At 37.7% G+C, this 24,738-nt stretch overlaps 4 protein-coding genes across 5 annotated transcripts; 3 read left to right on the forward strand and 1 right to left on the reverse strand.

Moving 5' to 3' along the window:
• The first annotated feature begins 7,149 nt into the window (after positions 1-7,149).
• Positions 7,150-8,981, forward strand: LOC126615603 (protein VAPYRIN-LIKE-like). Its single transcript, XM_050283449.1, has one exon. The coding sequence runs from the start codon at positions 7,255-7,257 to the stop codon at positions 8,695-8,697; it is 1,443 nt and encodes a 480-aa protein (XP_050139406.1). The 5' UTR covers positions 7,150-7,254; the 3' UTR covers positions 8,698-8,981.
• Positions 8,982-15,124: 6,143 nt separating this feature from the next.
• On the reverse strand, positions 15,125-16,854 carry LOC126615612 (methyl jasmonate esterase 1-like). Of its 2 annotated transcripts, none has more exons than XM_050283462.1 (3): positions 16,366-16,854; positions 15,602-15,730; positions 15,125-15,512 (listed from the first exon to the last, which is right to left on the reverse strand). In XM_050283462.1, the coding sequence occupies exons 1-3, from the start codon at positions 16,852-16,854 to the stop codon at positions 15,240-15,242; spliced, it is 891 nt and encodes a 296-aa protein (XP_050139419.1). In that variant the 3' UTR covers positions 15,125-15,239. The 2 variants fall into 2 exon arrangements, with proteins under 2 accessions (XP_050139419.1, XP_050139420.1); XM_050283463.1 differs by having other exon boundaries at positions 16,507-16,853.
• A 3,871-nt stretch (positions 16,855-20,725) lies between these two features.
• On the forward strand, positions 20,726-21,480 carry LOC126615614 (histone H2AX-like). Its single transcript, XM_050283466.1, has 2 exons — positions 20,726-20,984; positions 21,085-21,480. The coding sequence occupies exons 1-2, from the start codon at positions 20,781-20,783 to the stop codon at positions 21,304-21,306; spliced, it is 426 nt and encodes a 141-aa protein (XP_050139423.1). The 5' UTR covers positions 20,726-20,780; the 3' UTR covers positions 21,307-21,480.
• Positions 21,481-23,749: 2,269 nt separating this feature from the next.
• Positions 23,750-24,738, forward strand: LOC126615615 (histone H2AX-like). The gene is made up of 2 exons (XM_050283467.1): positions 23,750-24,047; positions 24,427-24,738. Exons 1-2 carry the CDS (start codon positions 23,853-23,855, stop codon positions 24,646-24,648), a joined length of 417 nt encoding a protein of 138 aa, XP_050139424.1. The 5' UTR covers positions 23,750-23,852; the 3' UTR covers positions 24,649-24,738.

The following is a 24,738-nucleotide window of genomic DNA, read 5'->3' on the forward strand; positions in this document are numbered from 1 at the left end:
TTTGGGCTAAATGTGAAAATGAAAAATGAAGTGGAGGTCTATGGTAATATGGAAAGGAGCAAATTAGCAAAATATAAGTTGGTGGTTTTGTTGGTAAGTCCGTTTGGTTCTGTCCCTTTTCAAATCACAAGGCTTTTCAATGTCGGGTTTTATATTCGATTTGAAAGCTTTAAGGCCCTTTTGTTTTTTGAAAAAGAGATTGCAAATATAATTATTGAAGAAAGACTTTTCTAGAGCGGTTTCAGATCACCAAACGTTTTCAGATCATCAAGAGCGCTTGTGACGAAAAATTCAAAATGTTTATAGGTTAAAAAACATTTGAAGGTAGAATCACCTACCATATGCTTATTTCAGGAATTACTTGCATTTTTAATACAAATGCTTAATACAATGTCATGTGAAGAGTCTTACACTTAATCTTGAATTAATGTTTCATGACACCGCCAACTCTTTCCGCGTGATTTTGTATTAGTGATTTAAAACGTCATGGTGGTTATTAATCTGTTCTACCTAAATTATTCTCTTGTTTAAGATGGGCCTGGTCCTCAGTAAGTGGGTTTTGGGTGCAATTTTTGCGTAGGTTACAGTAGCTGATTACAGGAAGTCCAAAGGCCAACACAAGAGCCCCAACCTCTCATGTCGCTTGTTTTCTGATTGCTTCTCCTTTCATCTGCTCCTGCCAACCACCACCAATACTTCGTCACAAGCCGAAAACAAGACGTGCTTGGCGCATGCGGTGGATGAGACGGCGGTGGTTCACTTCCAGCTGTGGGGGGACGAGTGCGACGCCTTCGAGCCCGGCGACATCGTCCACTTGAGCAACGGCATCTTCTCTTACGTCAGGAGCAAACTTTTGCTGAGGGCAGGCAAGAGAGGCAAAATTCAGAAGGTTGGGGCTTAGCGCCTTTTTTTACCATCAAACGCTTTGTTTTGTAGAGCAAGCCAACTCCACTGCTCCAACCTTTTCATTTTATATGTTTGGTTTTATTTAGTTTTATTCTACTTCCATCTAAACTATGGAGTGGAGATCCGAACATAAAATATTTGGTAACATGATAAAGAGCAAAACCTTAAGGTTGGCGGTTGTTGGCAAGTTAGTTTGGGTCTATCCTTACCAAACGTCGAGACTTTAGAGCTCATCTGATAACTATTTCGGTTTAAGTTTTTATTTTTGTATTTGAGACGCCGAGAAAGTGTATAGCAGAAAAGAAGGGAGAAGAAGGGTGGCAAGAGGGACACGAAAGAAACAAAGAATAATGTATGAAACCAAAAGTTTCAAAGTAAAAACAACTCAAAATTGTTTTTGAGTTTTGGTTTTCAGTTTTCATCTTTCCTTGTACAATTTTCTACATTTCTCCTACCGTCCTTTATTTCTAGCACAAAATGTAAACAAAAAATAAAAATGAAATCGTTATCCAACGAGGGCTAATAATAGGCTTTATAAATCAATTTGCAAGCTTAAAAAGCCCATTTGTTTTGGGACACGAGTTTGCAAATTACAGCAAGTAGCCTGATCAAGATGGGAGAGAGGCAATGTGAATATTAGAGAGGTGGTACGATAGTTTTGTGATATTTTTAATACTTTTTATTTTCGATAAAAAAATAATTTTTACACATTTTTATTATCTTTTTGCACACACTTGCTCATTTACGTTCGTTGATTTCTTTAGGCCCGTTCCTAGCTTTTGCCTCGCTCTCAGGTTGGCCCTTCTACTTGACTAAGTAGTATTCCACTCGTGCAGTGGGTGTACGGGCTAGCCCATGGTGCGGTCAGCTATGATATACTCAACTTCTTATTTAAAAAGGTTATCTAAAACATCTGGTGGTGCCCTCGTGGGTCCTCCTTAGGGCGGCTTGGTCTAATCGAAGTCAACTGACTCACATGGAATACGGGGTGAGTTTTCACCGAGCCGATCGCATTTGTTTAATTCAAAAACTAAAAATGTATAAAAGAAAAAAAAAAATGCAGAAATCACTTTGCTTTTGAGAAATATTGAAACATTTTATAACGAAAAAATAATCAAGAACATGCCAAACATGCTTTTCAATGTTTTCACATTAAGCCGAAAGTCACTACCTCATCAGAAAGAACAAATACGAAATGCAACAATACAAAACCAGCTGCAAGATGACCACTCATTTCTGTATTTTATATGCTAAATATATTATAACGATTGGCTTTGTTTAACAAACAAAAGAAAAATATTTTTTCTTTTTTTAATCTTAAATGGTCTTTGAAATTAGTTTAACTCTTCACTTTGATCATTGAGATTTAAAATCAATAGAAGAGTCTATGAGATTATCCAGCGTCAATTATTTTAGTCATTTTGTAAAAAATCTCTGTTAAATTGAAGAAACAACTAGTTTAAGAGAGGGGTTGATTTGACAAAAATACCCTCGTTTAACGAGGATTTCTCACAGAAGAATAAAAATGATTGATGGTGGATAATTTCAGGGACTACTTCTATCGATTTTAAGTTTCAAGGAACAAAATGAAGAGTGATGGTAATCTTATAAATCATTTTAGAAAATAATCTTCTTAATTAGACAGAAGCACCCAATGAATGGTCCATTTATATGTATATTCTTTATCTTTTATTTAGGTGGCTCTTAAGAAATGACAGCATCTTATTAGATTTAATACATAAATTAATCCATAATTAAACCATATTTCTCATTAGTCAAAGGGCAATAATTGTCACATATATTTATAGATATGAACTTTAAATATGTGGTCACTTTACAATTTTTGAAGGATATAGGTGACATCAATATAGCCTTTTAACTTAGAACATCCAACAGCCTAACTCTAAGACCATCTCCAACCCTTGGGCTAAAAGCCAAATTTTTTAACCCGGAAAATTTAGCTTTTAGCCCAGAAACATCTTTTCTGCTCCAACCCTTCTACCCTAAAATTTTAGCCAGGAATTATTAAAGAATGAAATTAGCCTAAATTTTTTTCTTAAATCAATTTTTTTTTTAAAAATAAATATGTAGATTATTGTAAATTAATTTTATGAACATTTTAATCTAAAAAAATTTAAATTCCGATAAACATTTAGCCCGGGGGGAAAGCTGGGGTATTTGGCTCAGAAATAGCATTTGGCATTTAGCCTAAAATTTTGGCATGGGTTGGAGAGTGTTTTGGGGGGGTAATTTGACTTTTAGCCCAGGGTTGGAGATGGTCTAAATGAGCTCCAACAGCCTAACTCTAAATGAGCTCATTTGGCTTATTTTAATAAAAAAAAGTAGCAAAAGCTAAAGCCTAATAGACTAACAGAAGATACCAACGTTTCAATTGGAATCTAATAAAATTTACGTTTGAAAAAAAAAAAAAAAAAAAAAAGACCAACAGACTAGCTACATAAACAAAAAATTTAGACTGATGAATAGTGCCTTGCGAAGTTTAGCTAGGAAGATAGAGAAAGTTAAATTTTTGATAAATATTAAAAATTATAAAATTTAACACTGTTTATTGTTTGTGACTCGGTGGTGGTGGTCAGGTGCTACGGCAGATCGGTGGTGGTGGAATTGATGTTATGTACAATGGACAATGTCACTTTAGTGGCAGGGCTGCTACGACAGGCGGATGTTGAAGAATCTATGCGTTTGGTGGGTCGGCATCTATGGAGGTTGTGGGGCATCTAGTGGTCGTTGTTGTGTGGTTGGAGACAGAGATGAGAAGTAGACGAAGAAAAGAGACAAGGTAAGGTGAAAGTGTTGGGTGCAGTGCCGGATCCAACAGAAGAAAATAAGCTTGGATTGTTAAGTTTAGGAAAAAATAATATAAAAATATTATAACTTAAGTTAAAATAGTTAGTATTGTTGGAAGCGGTGGATGAACCCTTTTAATATAGGAAAGGGATCCGAGAATCCCTTTCACCTAATTCATCAAGTTCAGGAATCCGGATCATTGAAATTTGATCCAACTTTTAAAATAGGTCCATGTTTGTAGATGTTAGATCAAATTTCAACGAATGATTTGATGGGTTATGAGGAAGGGATCCACAGGATCCCTTTCCTTTAATATGTTGGATCTTTTGATTCTTGATCTTGGTGGATCATTATGCACTTGCAAATCAGATTTAGTTTGTATTAAGCACCAAAATTAATATGGAATTAAAATTAATCTGGGGGATGAATCGGATCCCATTTCACAATGATCCAACGGCTGCCTTAGGCGAGCCTATCGTTATCAGCTGCCTCTCTACTTGTTGAATTCTTAAGCAAATATGACCACACTTTGTGTAGATTGTGTGTCAAAACATGGAGGCTATAAGGAAACCTACCACTTGGGTCATCTAGTTCAAGTTTCAATTCTTTAATAGTATCTTAAATCGAACAACGTTATAATTTATACATCTTGAATTTCCTTTCTCGTACAATAATTCGTGATTAATTTTAGATATTAATACACTGACATTTTGATTGTATGTAAGTTTTTCTTCAAGCTAACTAAAGATGGTCATGTGCTAAACTTTATATGTTATTGTTGATCCTAAAAACTACCAAGCCTATGTGGCACGTAGGCCGAGTAATCTATGAGTTAACTATGTCTTTCGGCTGAATGTGGGGCGTGCCAACTCGGCGGCCGAGCTCGGCCGATGAGTAAATGTGTTGACGTTGCGTTGGGTGTGCGGCTAACTTCGTCTTGCGATTGCGACCGAGGAAGGAACACGTATCGGCCTCTTGAGTTCTCGAACCTGAAGACAAGGCTACTATTCTTACGAAGTTCACAAATCGTCGTCGTCGGATTCGGTCACAGTGATGGTATTCGTCAGAGTAAACTCACGCCGAATCGACACCAAAGTGTAAGGGCACAAATACTCAAAGCGGATATAAGTCTTAACAGTAAACGTGGTTCGACCGTCGAAATGCCGAACTCTAAATCCCACTTGAGAGTATCCAATCATAAAATAACTCGACGTGCAATGTGCTGAGCCCAATAAACTGTAACACCTCACTTCGCCGAGAAGGTTGATGAGATGACCTCGACCAATAAGGATTCGGAAACCTTTCTCGACCGAGACTTGGATAGATAACCAGTCGCCCTCGACGCAGTGTTGTTTATGCCAATTGAAGATGCTGCGAGATCGGCTGATTCTACGACGACAGTGCTGTTTATGCCAACTGAAGATATCACCAGTTGCCTTCACAGTGCTGTTTATCCAAACTGAATGTATGTTGGCGAAAAGAGAAAATAAAAAATCTCAAGGTTGTTGAGAGAATTTGCGCAAGGCAGTTGTGTGTTGAATTGGAGGGGCTTTTCAACGTTGCACCGAGCCTTGTATTTATAGTATTCATATTTTATGCTCGGCAAGGTCTGACAATAATTGTAAAGTCCAACTGCAACTCAAACTTGTGAAAAGAAATTTGATCCATATCAGAGGGCTATCCTTCAGACTGCCGTGCCTTCTCAAACAAATCAAAAGCCTATCAAGACTTATCACATCATCTGACCAAATAGTGATAACCATTATTATATATATATATATAAATAGATATTTGGGAGACTTTCGTACGCACGGCATAGCCGCATAGGCATGCAAGCCTACTATATATATATATATATAATAATAATAATAATAATATAGTAGATATTTGAGAGACTTTCGCATGCACGGCATCTCATCATACTGATCATCCCATTACATCCTTGTAGAATTGCTCCACGCGGTTCTGTATGCAAGATAGAATCACATAACCTCAATTAATTCGAACTCTGTTGTTGTTGCCTTCATTGGAGGTAATGAGAATCCCACTTATCCTGTTGTATAAAGAAAACGAATCATATTGAAAGATAATTATTACGATAACGATCATAATAACAAAACTATCTTCATTTTTCATCCAACGGTTAGGAGCTAGCTCTCTCAACGGCCTCGATTGCTTGGGCCGATGGTGTAAAATCGGGTCCAAACAGTTATATTCAGTTGATTTGAGATACCGCTACAGTACTCGTTGAAAATGAATCTCACATTGATGGGAGTAACCCAACTTACTTATATTGCCAATTAGTTTTATGGTATCAAAGTAGGTTGCCCCAAATGTGAAGCCCAACAACCACACGCAATCCACGTCACTCCACGTGTTTTGGCTTGAAAATTCGACACATATAAAAGTGCATGGTATCTCAATTTTCTTCAGTCCTATCATGGTAAAAAAAATATAAATTTATCTTTAGTATTTCTCATTCTTGAAGAAAGGTAGTTTGATCTTCAAGTTTTCATATTCACACGACCTTCAAGGAAGTTTAAGTTTCTACTCTTGAAAACAACTAAGGATGTCACCCCGACAATATTGTCCGTAATGTCTCCCTCTCTTCTTAAAGAATGGTAGTTAAATCTTCAAAGTTTCATATTCAAACAAGCCAACAACGACCTTTTCATTGTCAAGGTCCCAGTTAGAGGTGGCAAATCAACATATTGAATTATTACTAAGTACCCGTTAAAACTCATTTAATTCGATATCACCATATTAAAAATTACTAAGGATGTCACTCCGACAATAATTGTCGGTAATGTCTCCTCATCTTCTTAAAGAATCGTAGTTCAATCTTCAAAGTTCCATATTCAAACAAGCCAACAACGACCCTTTCATTGTCAAGGTTCTAGCTCAAGATGGTAAATCAACCAATTGGATTTGTTAATAGATATTCGTTAAAACCTGTTTAATTTCATATCACTATATTAAAAACTACTAAGGATGTACTTCGACAATATTTGTCGGTAATGTCCCTTCCTCTTCTTAAAGAATGGTAGTTCAATCTTCAAAGTCCCATATTCAAACAAGTCAACAACAACCCTTTCGTTATCAAGTTCCCAGCTAGAGGCGGCAAATCAAATCAACCTAAGGAGTTAATTTGACACCTCTATTCCTAACCTATCAATTAACCAAACATTAAACTAGTTGGCTTCAAAAGTGGTTTAATATCTTAGTAGATATAGTGTTGAGTTTTCACGTATGCGTAACGAATTTGAAGCTCCTAACTTTCTAAAATATTATAATAGTTTCGAATCCTTACATTAATAATAATAACTTAAAAAAAAAAAGAAACTTGTGCAATAAAAAATAAGTCACACACACAAATTAAAAATAATAATACAACTTTTGCATGAAAAGGACATGAGGGAGGAAGAAAAGGATAAAATTAAACAACCAAACCGATCACCATTTTCATCAATACCAAAACCCCAACACCGAATTTTCCCGAGAAATAAACTTTCCCGGAAAATTTCCAGTTTCAGTTCCGCCATGGACAGGCTGGTGAAGCCAGACGTGAAGGAAGTGGAACTCAACTTCAAGAGAGACCAAAAGTGCAGCACAACCTTCCGGCTGAGCAACCTCATGCACACCATGCCCGTCGCCGTCTCCCTCACCACCAACAACCCATCTCTCTTTTCCTTCACTCACCCCCTCTCCATAATCCCGCCGCTCTCTTCCTCCTCCTACACCCTCCTCCTCTCACAGCCGTCCGATGAGCCCCCGATATCCCTCACGGCCACCCCTCATGACGTCATCAACGTCAAGGCCTCCATGCTCCCCACCGGAAAAGCCCACCAGGAGGAACTCCGCCGCCTGTTCGCCCGGCCCGGGCCTCACGTTTTCCGGGACGCCACCATACCCATATCGTTCGTGGGTCCGCACGTGGTTGAGTTTCTGATTTCTCAGCACACCCGGATCTCGGCATTCGATTCGTTTTTCAACAAGGCGATTTCTGGGTGCTCTGGGGCTGAGCTCACGGCGCTGTTCGGTCCCGCCATAGCTTCCGGGAATGCTAATTTGGTCTCCGACCTGATTGACGCCGGTGCGGTTGTGAATCAGAGAGATTCGGATTCCGGATCTTTGCTATCTCTCGGTGTTCGAATCGGAAACGTTGAGATTGTAAAGGTCCTGATCGCCTCTGGATGTGGAATCGGTAACTCGGCCGACATGGTTTTGCACGACGCGGCGGCGATGAACCGGGTCGATTTGTTTGAGATTTTGTGCAAGTGTTTCACCGGAATCGACGTCAATTGTGTTGATCCGGACGGTCGGACTCCGATTCATATCGCCGCGGCGCACGGCCACGTTGAGATGTTGAAGTATTGTATTTCGGTCGGAGGCATTGCGGAAGTTTCAGACTCAAAAGGTTGGAATCCGCTTCACTGCGCGGCGGAGAAGGGGCATTTGGAGGCCGCCAAGTGTTTGTTGACGTGCTCCAAGTTGAAATACGCCGTCACGAAAGACGGAAGGACGGCTTTCGACCTCGCCGCCACAAACGGGCATTCCTGTCTTCTCGGTTGTCTACGATACGACGACGTTCTGCACCGGGCGGCGAGGTCGGACGACGCACACGGGATAAAGAGTTGCCTTGCGGAAAGGGCAGACGTGAACGGGAGAGACCAGAATGGCTGGACCCCTTTGCACAGGGCGGCGTTCAAAGGGAGGATCGAGTGTGTGAAGGTGTTGCTTAATCATGGTGCGCTGGTGGATGCGGTGGATGATGTCGGCTACACGCCGCTGCATTGCGCGGCGGAGGCGGGGCACGTGCAGGTGGCTCGGTTGCTGGTTGCTCATGGAGCTCGAGCCAACGTGAAGAGCTTGGAGGGAATTGTTCCTACCAATTTGGACCGTTTCAAGACCCACCCTGCTCTGATTTCACATAACGAAAATAACGTGCAACTGAAACGTTTTTTTGACGGTATCTCATACTGATCACATAATTAAAAGTATGTGATTAGCCTGAAATAACGTCACATTGCAGGTGTAGAAAAGTTTTATGGCGGTATCAAGATTTTAGAATTTCTTGTTACATTGTGCAATCAATGTGTATTTTTTTATGTTTGTGGTGGTGAGTTTGAATGGTTGGGGCAGAGAGAGATGTGTTTCCCCTCCACAGCCAATACTATGTTGGAAGAAGCTTCTTCAGCTCATGTATACTACGAGAATCAAAGTTTAAGAACTGAGATTTTTGCTTTAATTGACGCTTCTTTGCTCTATTTCTATTCTTTTATGTTGCAAATGTTCCTAAACCTTGAAGTAGTTGAACTCTGGTGACGTCTCTACATATTTGGAATGAGTTTCGAAATGAGAGCGGAAGGATTTTGATTTTTCGAACCAAATTGATATGAACTTGTTTTGTGTTCTTAAGAGTTAAGTGGCACGTTCTATGTTCCTCATATTGATGCCTACATTGGCTGAACTTAAGATATAGACACAACGCCAATACAATTTACTTGATAAATCATGCCTGAATTATTAATTATTAAACCAATTCAAACGTATAAGCCACGAAGGAATGTGACTTGTGGATTATATACCTTTAGACTAAATAAAAAAAAAGTTTAGAAATGATTTTTGAGATTGACATAACACCTTTGTAGGTCTATAACAGATAAAACCAACAGAATTGGCCCCTTGTTCTTTTGTGAAAAATCTGTTAAAAATATCCTCGTTAAGTGAAAGAGTTGACTTGACAAAAACACCCTTAAAAAGGTGGTCACGTGACAACTTAACGAGGATATTGACAGTTTTTTCACGGAAATACCAAAATGATTTACAGTGAACAAATTTAGAAACCACTTCTATTGATTTTCATTCTCAAGGATCAAAGTAAGAATGAGTGGATTTCATCTAGAAGATTTTTTTTTTTAAATAATGTTATAAGTAGGACTGAGATTTGAATATCAATCTTTGTGTCTGCGATAAATATTCTTGAGCACTTGATTCCAAAAGGATATGTAAAAGATAAGAAAAGGATCATCGAGACTTGTAAATTGTTCGGATTTTATTAAGATCAGTCTCATGTTAATTACAACGGCTAAAAGCTCATTCTCTGTTGTTGAATAATTCAATTGTGCATCATTGCGTGTTCGAGATGCATAATAGATGACATGTGGCACTTTGTTGACATGCTGCCCTAGAACTGCACCGACGACATAGTTTGAAGCATCGCACATCAACTCAAAAGGTAAACTCCAATCTGGTGGTATGATCACAGAAGCAGTGGATAACAACACATTAAGCTTGCTGAATGCTACCACACACTCTTCATTCATATCAAATGTTACATCTTTTTGAAGCAAACGACACAAAGGTCTAGAAATCATTGAGAAGTCCTTCATAAACCTACGATAGAAACCTGCATGCCCAAGAAAAGAACGAACTTCCCTGACAGTAGTAGGAAGGGGTAAAGAACTAACAAGTTCTACTTTAGATTTGTCAACTTCAATTCCATTTTTAGAGATGATATGCCCTATAACTAATGCATGTGAAACTATGAAATGACATTTTTCCCAATTTAAGACCAGATTAGTTTCTTGGCAACGTTTTAAAACTAGAGACAAATTATGTAGACATGTATCAAAAGAATCACCATAAACTGAAAAATCATCCATGAACACTTCAATTATTTTCTCAATCATATTAGAAAAGATATTTACCATACACCTTTGAAATGTGGCGGGAGTGTTGCAAAGTCCAAACGGCATCCTCCGGTATGCAAATGTGCCAAATGGACATGTGAAAGTAATATTTTCTTGATCCTACGGAGCAACTGCAATCTGATTATATCCAGAATAGCAATCAAGAAGGCAATAATGAGAATGACCATCTAACATTTCCAACATTTGATCAATGAATGAGACTGGAAAGTGATCTTTGCGTGTAGTGCTGTTTATCTTCTGATAGTCTGTACAGACTATTCAACTATTTTGCACACGTGTAGGCATTAGCTCATTAGCTTCATTCTTAACAACTGTAACTCCGGATCGCTTCGGAACTACTTGAACGGGGCTCACCCACTTGTTGTCCGAGATAGGATATATGATGCCAACATCAAGAAGTTTGATAACCTCTTTCTTGACGACCTCCATCATGAGTGGGTTCAAACGGCGTTGAGCTTCCCTTGTTGGTTTTATACCTTCCTCCAACAGAATCCTATGCATGCATGTAACTAGATTTATACCTTTAATATCTGTAATGCTACAAGCTATGGCAGTTTTGTGATCCTTCAGTACCCGGATCAATTTCTCCCTCTCTTCTGCTGTGAGTTGTGATGATATGATGACCGGTAATGTTTCATCCTCTCCAAAAAATGCATACTTCAAATGTTCAGGAACTGGTTTAAGCTCCAATTTGGGTGCCTGAATCACAGAAGGAAGAGTTTTTTCGTTAGAAGTAGGAAGAGAAATAAAATAGGAAGAAGACTTACTTGTTATCGCAAACCGCCCCCAAGAACCTGATGCCATATTCATGACAACCTAAGTATAATAGCTTAAGGTTCCGATAGTCAAGTTGTATAACTTCTCAATATAAGCGAGCGAATTCAATTCATTCACCTAATTTATTACAAACAGTTAACATGTTAGTTTTACCAATTGTGAAGCAGGTGACATGAAATTACAATTATGGAAATAAACTAAAACACAGACAACTTACTTGTTCGGAAACCGACAAGGAAACTTGACACTGCTTCTGGGTATATAAATGCGAATGATGTTCCTGCTTTATTAACTTTTCATGCTCATTCACGTATGTCATAATCTCGTCACAATTGTTAAGTATGAACCAATGCACTATCTTCATGTTCCTTTGGGTAAACAACTCATCTTGTACTAGTTCATCAAAGGGTCGTGCGATTTGGCTAAAAACAGAAAGTTTTTCCTTCCTCACTCCATCGTCATTATTGCCCTGAAGACAATTGAACGATGTCTCAACATCTTGCAGGTACATAGCACAGTACGTAAGGGACTCATCCGACCCAGGCCTTCACAATTGATCATTCGGGCTTTGCCCTATTCCATACACTTTTATTTAATTCATTGAGTTGTCTGTAGAAATAAAATGTTATGATTCAAATTAGTTAAATCATCAATTAATCAAAAATTAAATAAATTTCTAAAGATGAAATACCTTTCTATTGGATACATCCATCGATAGTTGATAGGTCCAGCAAGCATTGTCTCATCCGACAAGTGAATCATCACGTGGATCATATTTTTGAAGAAAGATGAAGGAAATATTTGTTCAAACTTATATAGGACATTGACAATGTCATTGTGCAAGTGTTTAATATTGGACTTTCGCAACAACCTTGCAAATAATTAAGAAAAAAATCTCTCCAGCAACATAATCGGCTTAATCACATCTTCGGGCAAGAGGTGTCGAAAACCAACCTGGAGAAGGCATTGGAGTATCATATGACACATTTTGGTAAGTTTTTTTTTCTGCGCATACAAGTCTTAAACACACACTCATTTTTTTTAGAGGTATTGACTTAGGCATCGGATGTCCATTGACCAAACTCCCCCTTCCCTCGCCCCCCCTCCACACCCTACCTTATGAGTGCATAAGCTTTTGGTCTTTGATCAAAGGTGTTGATTGTTTTGTAGATACGAATTCGTCAAAACTGAAGACAACGAATTTTTGCTACCACACTTATTACTTAAAAAACAATCCCACTTATTTGGATAATAGTATAATACTTGTTTGGTGCACTATTTTTTTTGGGTAAATTATACAAAACTACCTTAATTTTGGGTCGAACCACAATATCATACCTCAAGTTTTAAACATTGCAATGTCATACCTCAACTCATGAATTCGTTGCAATATTAGACTTCCGTTAAATTTTCTATCAATAGGCAACTCAATCCCCTAAGAGCACTTCCAATGTAGGAAGGCCCCTTGAGCAAATGCAACTCAATCCCCTGAAATGAACAGTAACAGCCTGCTATGAATAGTAACTGCCCCAAGTGCATCTTCACTCTTAAATTGAATAGCCTACACAATTCGATATAAAATATTAGTATTTTTTTATTTTATAAAATAATAAAAGATAACTTTATTTTTAATTTTGGATAATAATAAAAGATTAATTAGTTGAAAGTACTCAAAAATATTGAAATGTAGTGTAAAATGAAAAAGCATGGTTACGTATTTATAGAAAAAAAATTATATTTTTTTATATTTTTAATTAGTTTTTTTTATAATTTTTAAATAATTTCAATTGTGGCTTGTGGCTTACGTTACATATGCAGGTGTTGGGCTAGGCGATTATTGCCTAACTTCTCTATCGGGCAAGGTTTAAAATATCGATAATATCAGTGATATTTCGCCAATAATATCATTTTTTTAGAGGGCGATATTTTCACATTTATCCACTTAATTATCGTCAATATATCGATATTTTTGTCGATATTATTGCGATAATATTGGAGAAGATTTTTTCAGCATTTTAATACATTATTTGGGCAATATATCGTGATATTATCGATAATATCGCGAGATGAAACCCAAAAATACTTGAAAGAGCTGGAGCCGCTGTTGTCGTGGCGACTGATGAAGATGGACCAAGCCAGGTACATAGTGGCGGCGGTGAGCGCGCCGCAGCCAACGTCGAAAAGCAGCGAAATGACGACACTCAGGATGTCCTTGGTGCGATCGCGCAGGGAGTTAAGGTCGTAGGACGACGACGAAGAAGCCGTTCCGATGAAGGGAAAGACCGGTGCCGTTTGAAATCGCTTCTCGCTATGGTGGTGGTGGTGGTAGTGTGGGACAAAGATGTATTCTGAATGGGCATGGTAGATGTGGACGGGGTGGAGCTGGCCGATTTCGGTGACGACGGTGATGAAGCCGGAGGGGGAAGAGGAAGGGGGAGATGGCGGAGGGAGAAGGAGTAGGAGGAAAAGAAGAGGGTTTTGCAGGGCCTTGATGCGGTGGCGAAGATGGCGAAGAGGGAGAGGGCGAGGAGAGTGATGAGGAGAATGAGGGTTCGTTGACGCCATGGATTTACCTGCACAGAGGAAAAGGGAGAGCCCCTCGTTCTTTCAAGTTTCAATTGGCAATTTAGGGATTTTGAGCAAGTCTCTGGCCCCAAATTACCTCACTTATATTGCCCTCAACAAGTCCAAATAATTACATATATTATAAAGTGTAAAATATTGTACTAATTCATTATATATAAATGATTATGGTGTGTTTAAACTCCTTTCATTAATTACTACATATTTTTTACACTCACAATGTTTGTCAGCTCGCTATATAATCAACTTAAATAAGTTAAATTCATCATGCAATGCATTTCCTTCCAATTTTTTGTGATAAACTAATAGATAATTGACTAAATAAACATCCTGCAAAGTTTCAATAAAAATTTCTAAGTTTTTTTTACAATTTCCGCAGTTTTATTCAATTTTTATCGATATCGATAATATCCCGATATTTCCATCGAAATTTTCGTGTTTTTGGACTACCAATATTTCCGATATCATCGATGTTTTAGGCCTTGCTATCGGGTTCACCTTGAGTCCAATTGCCCGAATGGGTTGGAGTGTTTCGGAAAGAGAGAAGAGTGGATTGGATTATCTATCCCCAAGGCAATAAGTAACAGTAAAATAACTCTACTCTAAATATCCAAATCGGTGTTTTTATGAACCAAATTAAAGGGGCCTACTCCCGTCAACCCCTCGAAACGTCTCCACCTCTCCAAAACCTCCCGCCGTCATAGCCTCCACCAAGTCCTCTGCCAATCCACCAGCACGCAAACCATTTCCCAGCTCGCACATAAGGAACTTCGCGTGATAGCGACAAGTAACGAAGGAAAAAAGGGATGGAAATTGGGATGGAAAATTGAAAATGGTGATGTCGCTCAGCAAAGGAAAAAAGGGGATGGTGATGTCGCTGCAACCCTCCACATCTCCATATTTGGGGCTCATCATTTATTAATATTAAAAATTTATTAAAAAAAACCTCAATTTATTACTATTTAATTCATTTCTCAATTTAATTGGCGAGGGAGTAGGTTCTGACACGTCAGCAGTTAACGGACATATTGACGGATTTTAGTGCAACGAATTCATAAGATGAGGCATGACATTCAAATGTTTAAAATACGAGGTATAAGATTGTTGTTCGTTCTATAATTAAAGTAGTTTTGTGTAATTTATCTTTTTTTTTTCTTTTTGGTTAGGCCAGGTTGAAATAGCAACTTTCCTTAATTTATTAATTTCATTATGGGAACTTTAACGAAAAGCTCCTGGTACTGTTCACTTTAACGAAAAACCACATTTTTACACTAAAAAATCAATCATGATACTATTCACTTTACCCTTTATTTTGTTATTATCGTTAAAACTCAAAGTTTTCAAGTCATTTTCATTAGTTTTCCTTTTAATTATTCATACATATATTATATATAATATTATGGTGCATGTGGCGCAAGCTAGAATGCCTGGATTAACCATGCCTGTCTGTGTTTATGAATATTTCTCAGCAATATTTTGGAGACGGGAGAACAACTCCACGGATTTAGAGAGCATGACCATGTGATCAGAACCTTTTATCACTTTCACTTCAGTTGGCGGATTGTTTTTTATCATGTAGTTTTGCACGTCCAACACTATCGCATGGTCTTGGTCGGACACGATGAATACTCTAGGAACTGATCCATATTTCTCTTCCGTGAGCTTTATTACATCGTAATTGTATAGAGGAGAAAATCTCACCAACGATAACCCTAGGGTTGAATCCTGCACATTATATAAATCACCAACCAACAGGGTAAAGAGAGCATGAATAGGTTTCCTATCTATTGCAATAGACACACTTTAAGACTTACCTGTGGTGGTGAGAGCTGGTAAAAGCTTGTCGCTAAAACATTAGGCCCAAAGAGAAATGAGGTTGCAGGGTTGTTGATCCCGTTATCATATCTGAACTGAGAGTCCATAAAATCAAATCTTTTGGTAACCTATACATTTTTTTGAAGAAAATTATTTGTTAGTTAATTACCCTTTTATATCTCATTCAGTAGGATTCGGACAATAATGTACAAGAGATCAGAGATACACATATATAGTCCCATTTCATTGAGAAGTTTATTTAAATAATCTCTTGTAGGGCCCAATTTTCAATATATTTCAACGTTCTAGTTGTTTATCTTTAAGGTTTTCCGTCAGAGATCATTCTACATCACCCAGATCTAAAACTATATATACGGACTTTGAATTAAATGGTAGCCATTTCATTGTTTTATTAAGAATCGTATTCATCTACTTGCTTCACTATATGTAATTTGATTGATGCCTTAATGGTTTTTTATTGTGTAATTTTTTGCAAGTATGATGTATGCATGATGAACGACAATATAGACGACTTGGATGATTGAAAAAAGTTACAAAATGCACACAAGGTGTCTTCTAAATAAGTTTATTTGTGGAACCTTAAATAGAGAGGGATATAGTTATCCCATACTTATTCATCACATTTTTTAATTCACAAGATACAATGAATAAGGTATGGCATATGGTCAATTACAACTCATAGTAGTAAAGCACTATAAAGGACATATAGCACAACTGAATCTATGTGTGCGAAATTCGTTACCTCTGCAAATATAGTTGAGTAATTAAGAGTTGGACCAGACATGAAAGCCGTCACATATACGGCAGCAGCAATTTTTTGAGGAAACCTCTCCATGAAAATAGATATTACGGCTCCACCCAAACTGTGAGCTACAAGGATTACCTTCTCCTTTGGTGGTAGTGACACCATGAGCTCCGTCAAAGGCTCGACGTATTCCGATAACGAAGGGAGTTGCTGTACCTGGATCGGGTTGATCCCGGATGCTCCCAAGTCTAGAGCTGTGACATTGTGACCTGAGTCCTTCAGGAGAGTCGCGACCTTATACCAACTCCATGCTCCATGACAAGCTCCATGTATCAACACAAAATGTTTATTCCCAGTTGGAATTTGGGGTTTGCTGTTGAAGTTGGGTTGGGGTTGGGGGGATGATGCACTACGTTTTGCTAAGCAAATAAATAAAAGAAAAAGCACAAAATGCTTTTTTATCATGTTTCCCATTTTCTGTATCATTTACCTCTATTTCCTTTGGTTTGCATCTCTCGTCTTGCTTATATATATAGAAATCGATCACAGAACTAAAATTTGCTTAAAAGTCAAAGGTCAGCAAAGTTCAAAAGTATAAATCCCAACTTTAATTTGCTAGAAAAGTATTCCTAACTCGTAGCTACATTACTTGGTAAAGAACCTAACTGGTTAATTTCGTCTTCTTTTTTTTAGTAATGTATGGACTTGAGAGGATATATATATATATTCTTCAAAAACAAGAAATGAATTAAACAACAAAGCGCCGAGGACAAACGATAGAAGAGGAGATAAATAATAAAGTTTGCAGAACAATAGCAGGACAAGAATGAAACCAAACATAATTTGAAGCAATAGAATGACCATAGTTGGCAACAGAATGACTTCAGAGGATATGTTACCTCCGTCATGTAACATATGTAAAATGAAAAGAAATCTTTTCATTTGTCGTCGATTTAAACAATTATTTCGAAAATTAAGGCATATGTTCTGACTCTTCAATCTCATTCTCATGCATGGTAATACTTATCTGTCATAGATTCTGCTTCTCAGCAATAACATCATACCTACGTACTATTCCCTTTCACCCACTTACCATTGTAAAATGCACAGACTGGTCCTCTGATTCGTCCTGGTGTTGGACCAGAGGTTTGGCTAATTTTGGTATTGGACGGTAGCTGAAATTAAACGAAAGGACGTAGATTTCTTTGGATTTATGGACTCTATTTTGACACATGCAGGCAATAAGTTTGCTGTTCTTTTGGTGGAAGGCACTAACTTTGCTGTTATTAAGGGGAACAGGGTTCAAATTACGAAATGCTCCAGAATGTTATTATTTAACGGACAAGGATTGTCTGCCCTCCCATTTTCGATGTCCTCCCGTGTCCTCCTGTTTTGTGTAGTCACGGTTAAGCCACGTTAACAGTTTATATTGTTTTTTTATAGAGATAATAAGACAAAAATGAATAGTAAAATAAAATGCTGACGTGGCTTAACCATGACCACACAAACAGGAGGGCACCGGAAGTGGGAGGGCAGACAATCCTTGTCCTTATTTAACAAGTTGAAAATACAACAATGTCTAGGAATTTTTACAAACATTTAATCGTAGTGCATATACTTCGTAATGAAATGAAAAAATTGTGAAAACCAAATACAATTATGATTGAGTAAATTGTAGCAATGGTCTTTCAACTAAAAATTCATTACCATTAGCCCCTCAACTTTTCAAAATGTGTAGCTATAGTATTTTTCATCAATTTCGTCAAAATTTTGTCAAAATAAGTTATGTTGGAATAACCATTTATATAATTAGGGTCCCTCAACTTATCAAAGTGTGTAATTATGGTCATTTTCGTCAACTACATCAAATTTTTTGTCAAAACGAGTTATGTTGGAAGGACCATTGCTACAATTTGGTTAAAGTTAAGGGAACATTTCTCCAGTTGAATTAAAGTTGAGGGACCCTAATTATATAAATGGTTATTCCATTAAACTACCTCAACTATTGGTGTCACGACATTTTCATACCTCATCTTTTAAAATTGACAATGTCATATCTCATCTTACGAATTTGTGCCAATGTCAGACTTCCGTCAGTTTTTCTGTTAATTTCTCTGTTAATGCTGAAGTGGCCCGACATGTGTCCCACTCACTAATCCAACTGGATTAAAAATAATTAAATATATTTTAAATAATTAAATATTCAAAAAAAAATATATATATATATATTAAATCTCAATCTCTCTCTCTCTCTCTCTCTCTCTCTCCCTTCTCTCCCCCTTTTTATTGCCTATCTTTCTTCTCTGCATCCCAGAATACCCAAAACCCCTTCCCACCCGATCCCCCCCCGACCCCTTCCCACCCGTCATCCACCACCCTCTCTCTCCCCTCTATCTCGCCTCTCTCTCTCTCCCCTCCACCGTAGTCTCCTTCCTCCCCACTTCTTTCTCGCCGTGCCCAAAACCGCCCAAACCCACCTGGGTTTTTTCATCCGCCAAACTCTTACCCATTGACTCGTCCCCCGAAACTCTTGCCCATTGACCCGTGTCCCCCCTACACTACCCCACAGACTCGGACTTCGTCACAAATCAGACCGGTTCCCAGTCCGAGTTCAGGTTGACGCCGTCGTTTTGGGCGTCCAAGTGCAGATCGAGGGTGGTAGAGTGAGGGAGGTAGAATAGTCAAGGAAGATGATGTTGTGGAACAGTGTCATTGCGATCTCCAGATCGAGGGTGGCGGAGTGAGCGAGGCGGAGTAGTCGAGCAATATTGGGTTCTTTGTTTTGGGGTTTTCGAATTGCGGCAACAATTACTGCAATGGGAAGGTGGGTTTTGTTCCTCTGGGGTCTGGGTCTTCTGGGATGCAAATAAGAGAGAGAACCGAGAAAGGGGGAGAGAGAGAGAGAGAGAGGAAAGAGAGGGTGGTGGAGGACGGGTGGGAATGGGTTTTGGGTTGCAGAGAAGAGAGAGGCGAGAAAGGGGGAGAGAGAGATGAGAGAGTGAGAGAGATTTAATATATATATTTTTAATTTTGGAATATTTAATTATTAAAAAAAATATTTTTTTAATCCAATTGGATTAGTGAGTGCGACACATGTCGGGCCACGTCAGCATTTAACAGAAAAATTAACAGAAAAATTGACGAAGGTTTGACATTGGCACAAATTCGTAAGATGATGTATGACATTGTCAATTTTAAAAGATGATGTATGAAAGTGTCGTGACACCAATAGTTGAGGTAGTTTTAGCCCTTTGGCCCTTCAAGATATTAATATTTTAATGAACAGTACAATACCATATTTGCCTCCATTTCCAACCGAGGGCCAAAGGGCCATATGACTCGTTTTAGCCCTGCCACAAAAAACCGTCTCCAACCGAGGGCCAAAGGGTAATATTGTTTAATATTGTTATTTAATATTGTTTCATATTGTTTAATGTTGTTTCATGTTATTTAATTTAATTTAATGTTGTATAATGGCTTAGGAAGTTATAGTAAAAAAGTAGAATTTAAAAAAAATATGAAACAAATTTTGTAAAATAGAAGTTATAGGAAAAAAGTTATAGGAAAAAAATAGAATTAAAAAAAAATATGAAACAAATTTTGTAAAATAGTAGAAGTTATAGAAAAAATAGAATTAAAAAAAAAAATGAAACAATTTTTGTAAAATAGAAGAAGTTATAGAAAAAAATAGAATTTAAAAAATGAAGTTATAGGAAAAAAATTTTGTAAAAAAAAAAAAAACATAAAAAAAAAACTGTAAAAAAAAAACGGGAAGAATTTTGGCCTAGAATTTCTATCGGTTATATCCGACAGAATTGGTGAGTTTTCTGTCCACCAACTTTAGTTTGTTAAAACCAAGGTCTGCCCAACCTACAAACCCACAACTTAAACCAAACATATGTAAAAGCCCAATCCGAAGTTCCGAACCATAACTACGATAAACAAAACGGGAAGACATCTCCTCCGGATCTCTCACACTAAAAGCACACAATCAATTAATTTGGGTTCTTGAAATTTGATTTAACGGTTAAAATTATTATAACTTTTAAAGAAGTTCCCTGTTTGTAGCCGTTTGATCAAATTTTACGGATCCGGATTAATTGATTGTGTGGCTTTGGTGGGAGAGATCCTGAGGGGATCTCTTCCCAAACAAAACGACGACGTTACGAAATCGAATGACAAAAAGTCCGTCCAACCAAATTTCGGCTCCCGCGCTCCCGAAACATTTAAAATCCACAAAAATCTCCCCCTGCCACGTCATGGATCCCCGTGAAAACCCCTTCCACCAATCAAACCGCTCCCTGCACCGTCCCCTTCCTTCTATATAATCCCCACAAAGTCCAGAACCACTACAAGATTTCAACACCTTCGAATCCCCCGAGCCTAAAATTCAAAATTTCCAAATCGAAATAATGAGCTCCACCGCTGAGACCACCACCAAAGCCGGCAGGGGCAAGCCCCGCACCACCAAGTCGGTCTCAAGATCCCAGAAGGCCGGCCTCCAATTCCCCGTCGGCCGAGTCGCCCGGTTCCTGAAGACCGGCCGCTACGCTCAGCGAGTCGGCGGTGGCTCCCCCGTCTACCTCTCCGCCGTCCTTGAGTACCTCGCCGCTGAGGTACGTCGTTTTGTCCAATCAATTTCTCTTTTCTCTTCTCGTTTTTCTACTCCCAATTTTGCAGGCTAACTTTTTGATTTTATTTTTGAATTTCGTATAGATTTTGGAGTTGGCCGGGAATGCGGCTAGGGACAACAAGAAGAACAGGATTACTCCTCGGCACATCCAGCTTGCGGTGCGAAACGACGAGGAGTTTACGAAGCTTTTGGGGTCTGTGACGATCGCCAACGGCGGCGTTCTGCCCAACATTCATCAGAATCTGCTTCCGAGCAAGGCCGGCAAGGGGAAGGGCGAGATTGGGTCTGCCTCCCAGGAGTTCTAAGGTTCTAGAAAAGTAAAGTGGTATCCTTTGTAGATGAAGGATCTGGGTTTCTGATGGGTAGTTTTAGGAAATTAAAATTAATTAGGCTTTTGGTAATATTGTAAAGCTTTTGGGTTACCGGAATATTGCTCGCTTGTACTGTTCTTCCTTCAATGCAAATTTAGTTTCGGATAATTGCTCCTGTGGTTTTTTTATTAATTTTATTATGTTGTGTTTTTTATGTTTTTGCCCATTTTTCTTGGATTTGATTTTTTGAATAGTCGAGTAAAGTGAATTATTATTGTTTTTTTTTAAAAGAGAGAAAATTGATGGTAAGTTATGATTATTTATATGTTTTAGGGACTGGAAGGATTTATAGAGGTATTTTAACCTTTTCTTGTTTACAAGTAAAGTGATTTTTTTAATTTTATTTGAGTTAACTAAAATGTTTTTAAAATTCAACTCAAAAAATAGGTACAAAGTATGAAATAAATGATTTTTTCCCCTACAAAAAGAATAAGGAGTCTTGGACTCATTCACTTTCATGTCACAGGAAGGTACTGCATAAGAAACAAAATGATAAATGTAAACGAGTTTATAATAATTGATTAGTTAATATGTTGGTTAAGTTGTTTTCTAAAACAGAGAAAAAAACTATGGCTGATCTAATTTTGTATTGAGCAATGGAAAATGTTCAAGCAATATGTGGAGTTTCATCAAACACATACTTCTTTACCAAAACAAAAAAAAAGTTTTAACGAAAAATTTTTGGTACTTTTAACGAAAAATTATATTTTTATATTTTTATAATACTATTTACTATATCTTTATTTGTTATTTTTCATGAAAACAAAAGTTTTTTATTTTTCATTAGTTTTCCTAAAAAAAAACTATTAATTTTGTCAATTTTGAATATAGTACATTATAAAATTTATAAATCATGCTGTGCGATTCACAATTTATATTGGGAGAAATATTTTTTGCTTGCTATTTTATCGTGGTTAGATAAACTTAAATTTCAAAATTTATGTAGTGAATAGACGTAAAAAAATGCACCCGAAATTGGGTGACCAAACTACAAAATGGTGTGGTTTTTAATTTGAGTTGTTTATTCCAAATATTATTTTATAAAAAATTAAGAAAACTAGTAGCATTTTACGGTCTTGTAAACAGTAAATCCAACAAGATTCTCTTCGGATCATTTTGGTGAGGATTATGGGAATCCGTGAATTGTGTTCATTTCTCGTACATCGTGCGGTCAATTTTTGTCAAGTATTGTTTATGTTTATTTTTAAATAAAATTATTTAAAATAATTTATAACCGAACGATGTACAATGAACAAACTCGATTCACGTATTCTCACAAAAGGTTCTGACGAGGATCTGGACTCCTTGTAAATTAGTAAGTCGCTAGCCCAGCTTTTTGGGTTTTTATGGCGCGTTTACTAATCCGTAATCAAATTGAGAGGAATTGGATTGAGGGGGAATTGGATTGAGGAGGAATTGAAATGAGATGGAATCAGAATCAGATTCCTGTTGAAGTTGTTTACTAAAACTGTCAGGAATCGGAGTAGGAATGATATTGAGTCCATATAAGTTGTTTACTAATTCATTTCAATCGGAATGAAAACTAGGTTGATTACTATATTGCCCTTACATAAATAAATTATTTTCATACTAATTAATTTAATTAAATTTTTAATTAAATTTATATAATAAAATTCATCTATATAAGCATGTATAAATAGGTTTTATTTATTTATTAAAAGATGGCAAAAATGATATTGAGTCTATATAAGTTGTTTACTAATTCACTTCAATCGGAATGAAAACTAAGTTGATGACTAAATTGCCCTTACATAAATAAATTATTTTCATACTAATTAATTAAATTAAATTCTTAATTAAATTTATATAATTAAATTATCTATATAAAAAAATATAAATAGGTTTTATTTATTTATTAAAAATGACATAATGAGTGTCAAATGAAGGGCAATGTTAGGATAATAAGAAACAAGTGAGGGCATAATTGGAATAAAAGATGCATTCCTGATTCCCTTGCCCTTAGGGAATTCAAATACCTCACAAAACTAGGGAATCCGTTTCCTCCAATTTCAGGAATTGGATTCCTTGTTTCGTGTGGGCTCCACCACTTTTTTGATTCCTTAATATTTAGTAAACACCGGAATACTCCGTAATCGGAATTCAATTCCCTTTCTTTATTCCGATTACCCTTACGTAAACATGCCATTAGAGTGGCGCTAAACGCTACTAATGCCCAACGTTTTGGGAATAACAGTTTCTTTTGAGTGATGGTCACACTTTTCGGATTTCCCTCGTACTAAAAAATTCTCCCTCCTTTTTTAATTTCCGCCGAAACTCAAATTTACACGCTGGCGATCCGCGCCTAACCTCATCATCCAATCAAAACACAGCACCCACTTCTATATAAACGCACTCCCTTCCCCAAACCCTTCAACCATCGAACCCCACGGCGTTCGCATTGTCCGTTATTTTTATTGATTTTTCGCTTCTAGGGTTTCAGATTCGATCCCGATTCCGATATGAGTTCGCCGACTTCTAAGGGCGGCAGAGGCAAGCCCAAGGCATCCAAGTCCGTCTCCCGATCTTCCAAGGCCGGCCTCCAGTTCCCCGTCGGCCGTATCGCTCGGTTTCTTAAGTCCGGCAAGTACGCCGAGCGTGTCGGCGCCGGTGCCCCCGTATACCTCTCCGCCGTCCTCGAGTACCTCGCTGCTGAGGTTTGTTATCTTCTCTGCTTCATTCCGATTGTTCATTGCTCTTTTCGTTTTTCGATCTTAATTGCCGTTTGGCTTCCGAGAAAATGCTGGAATCGAGTTCTGATTGGGATGTGATTGTTGACATTTTGACTCGTTCTAATTGCAAATGCGGTTTGATGGATTTGATTGTGTTGATGTTGAATTTTCTTAACAATTTACTGCTGATTTTGGTTGCTGTTTGGCTTCTGAGAAAATGCTGGAATCGATTTCTGATTATATCAAAAATGTTCTTCGATCATATGATTCTCATTCAATTTATGGTTGCGTGCTGATTTTTTTCGAACTGGTAATTTGTTTTTTAATTCGCAGTGAATTGATTTGGATTGATTGGATATTCCAGGTGCTTGAGCTCGCCGGAAACGCAGCCAGAGACAACAAGAAGAACCGAATTGTGCCGAGGCACATTCAGCTGGCTGTTCGAAACGACGAGGAGCTGAGCAAGCTTTTGGGATCTGTTACAATCGCAAACGGCGGCGTGTTGCCGAACATTCATCAGAATCTGCTGCCGAGCAAGGCTGGGAAGGGGAAAGGTGACATCGGATCTGCCTCACAAGAATTTTAGGGTTGTATTGTAATAGTCTGGATTTTAATGGGCTGTAAAATTTTGGGAAATTTCAGGCTTAATACAAAATTATTATGATCTTGTTTGCTA

Source organism: Malus sylvestris, chromosome 3 (assembly GCF_916048215.2).
Source record: "Malus sylvestris chromosome 3, drMalSylv7.2, whole genome shotgun sequence".
Taxonomy (NCBI): Eukaryota; Viridiplantae; Streptophyta; class Magnoliopsida; order Rosales; family Rosaceae; genus Malus; species Malus sylvestris.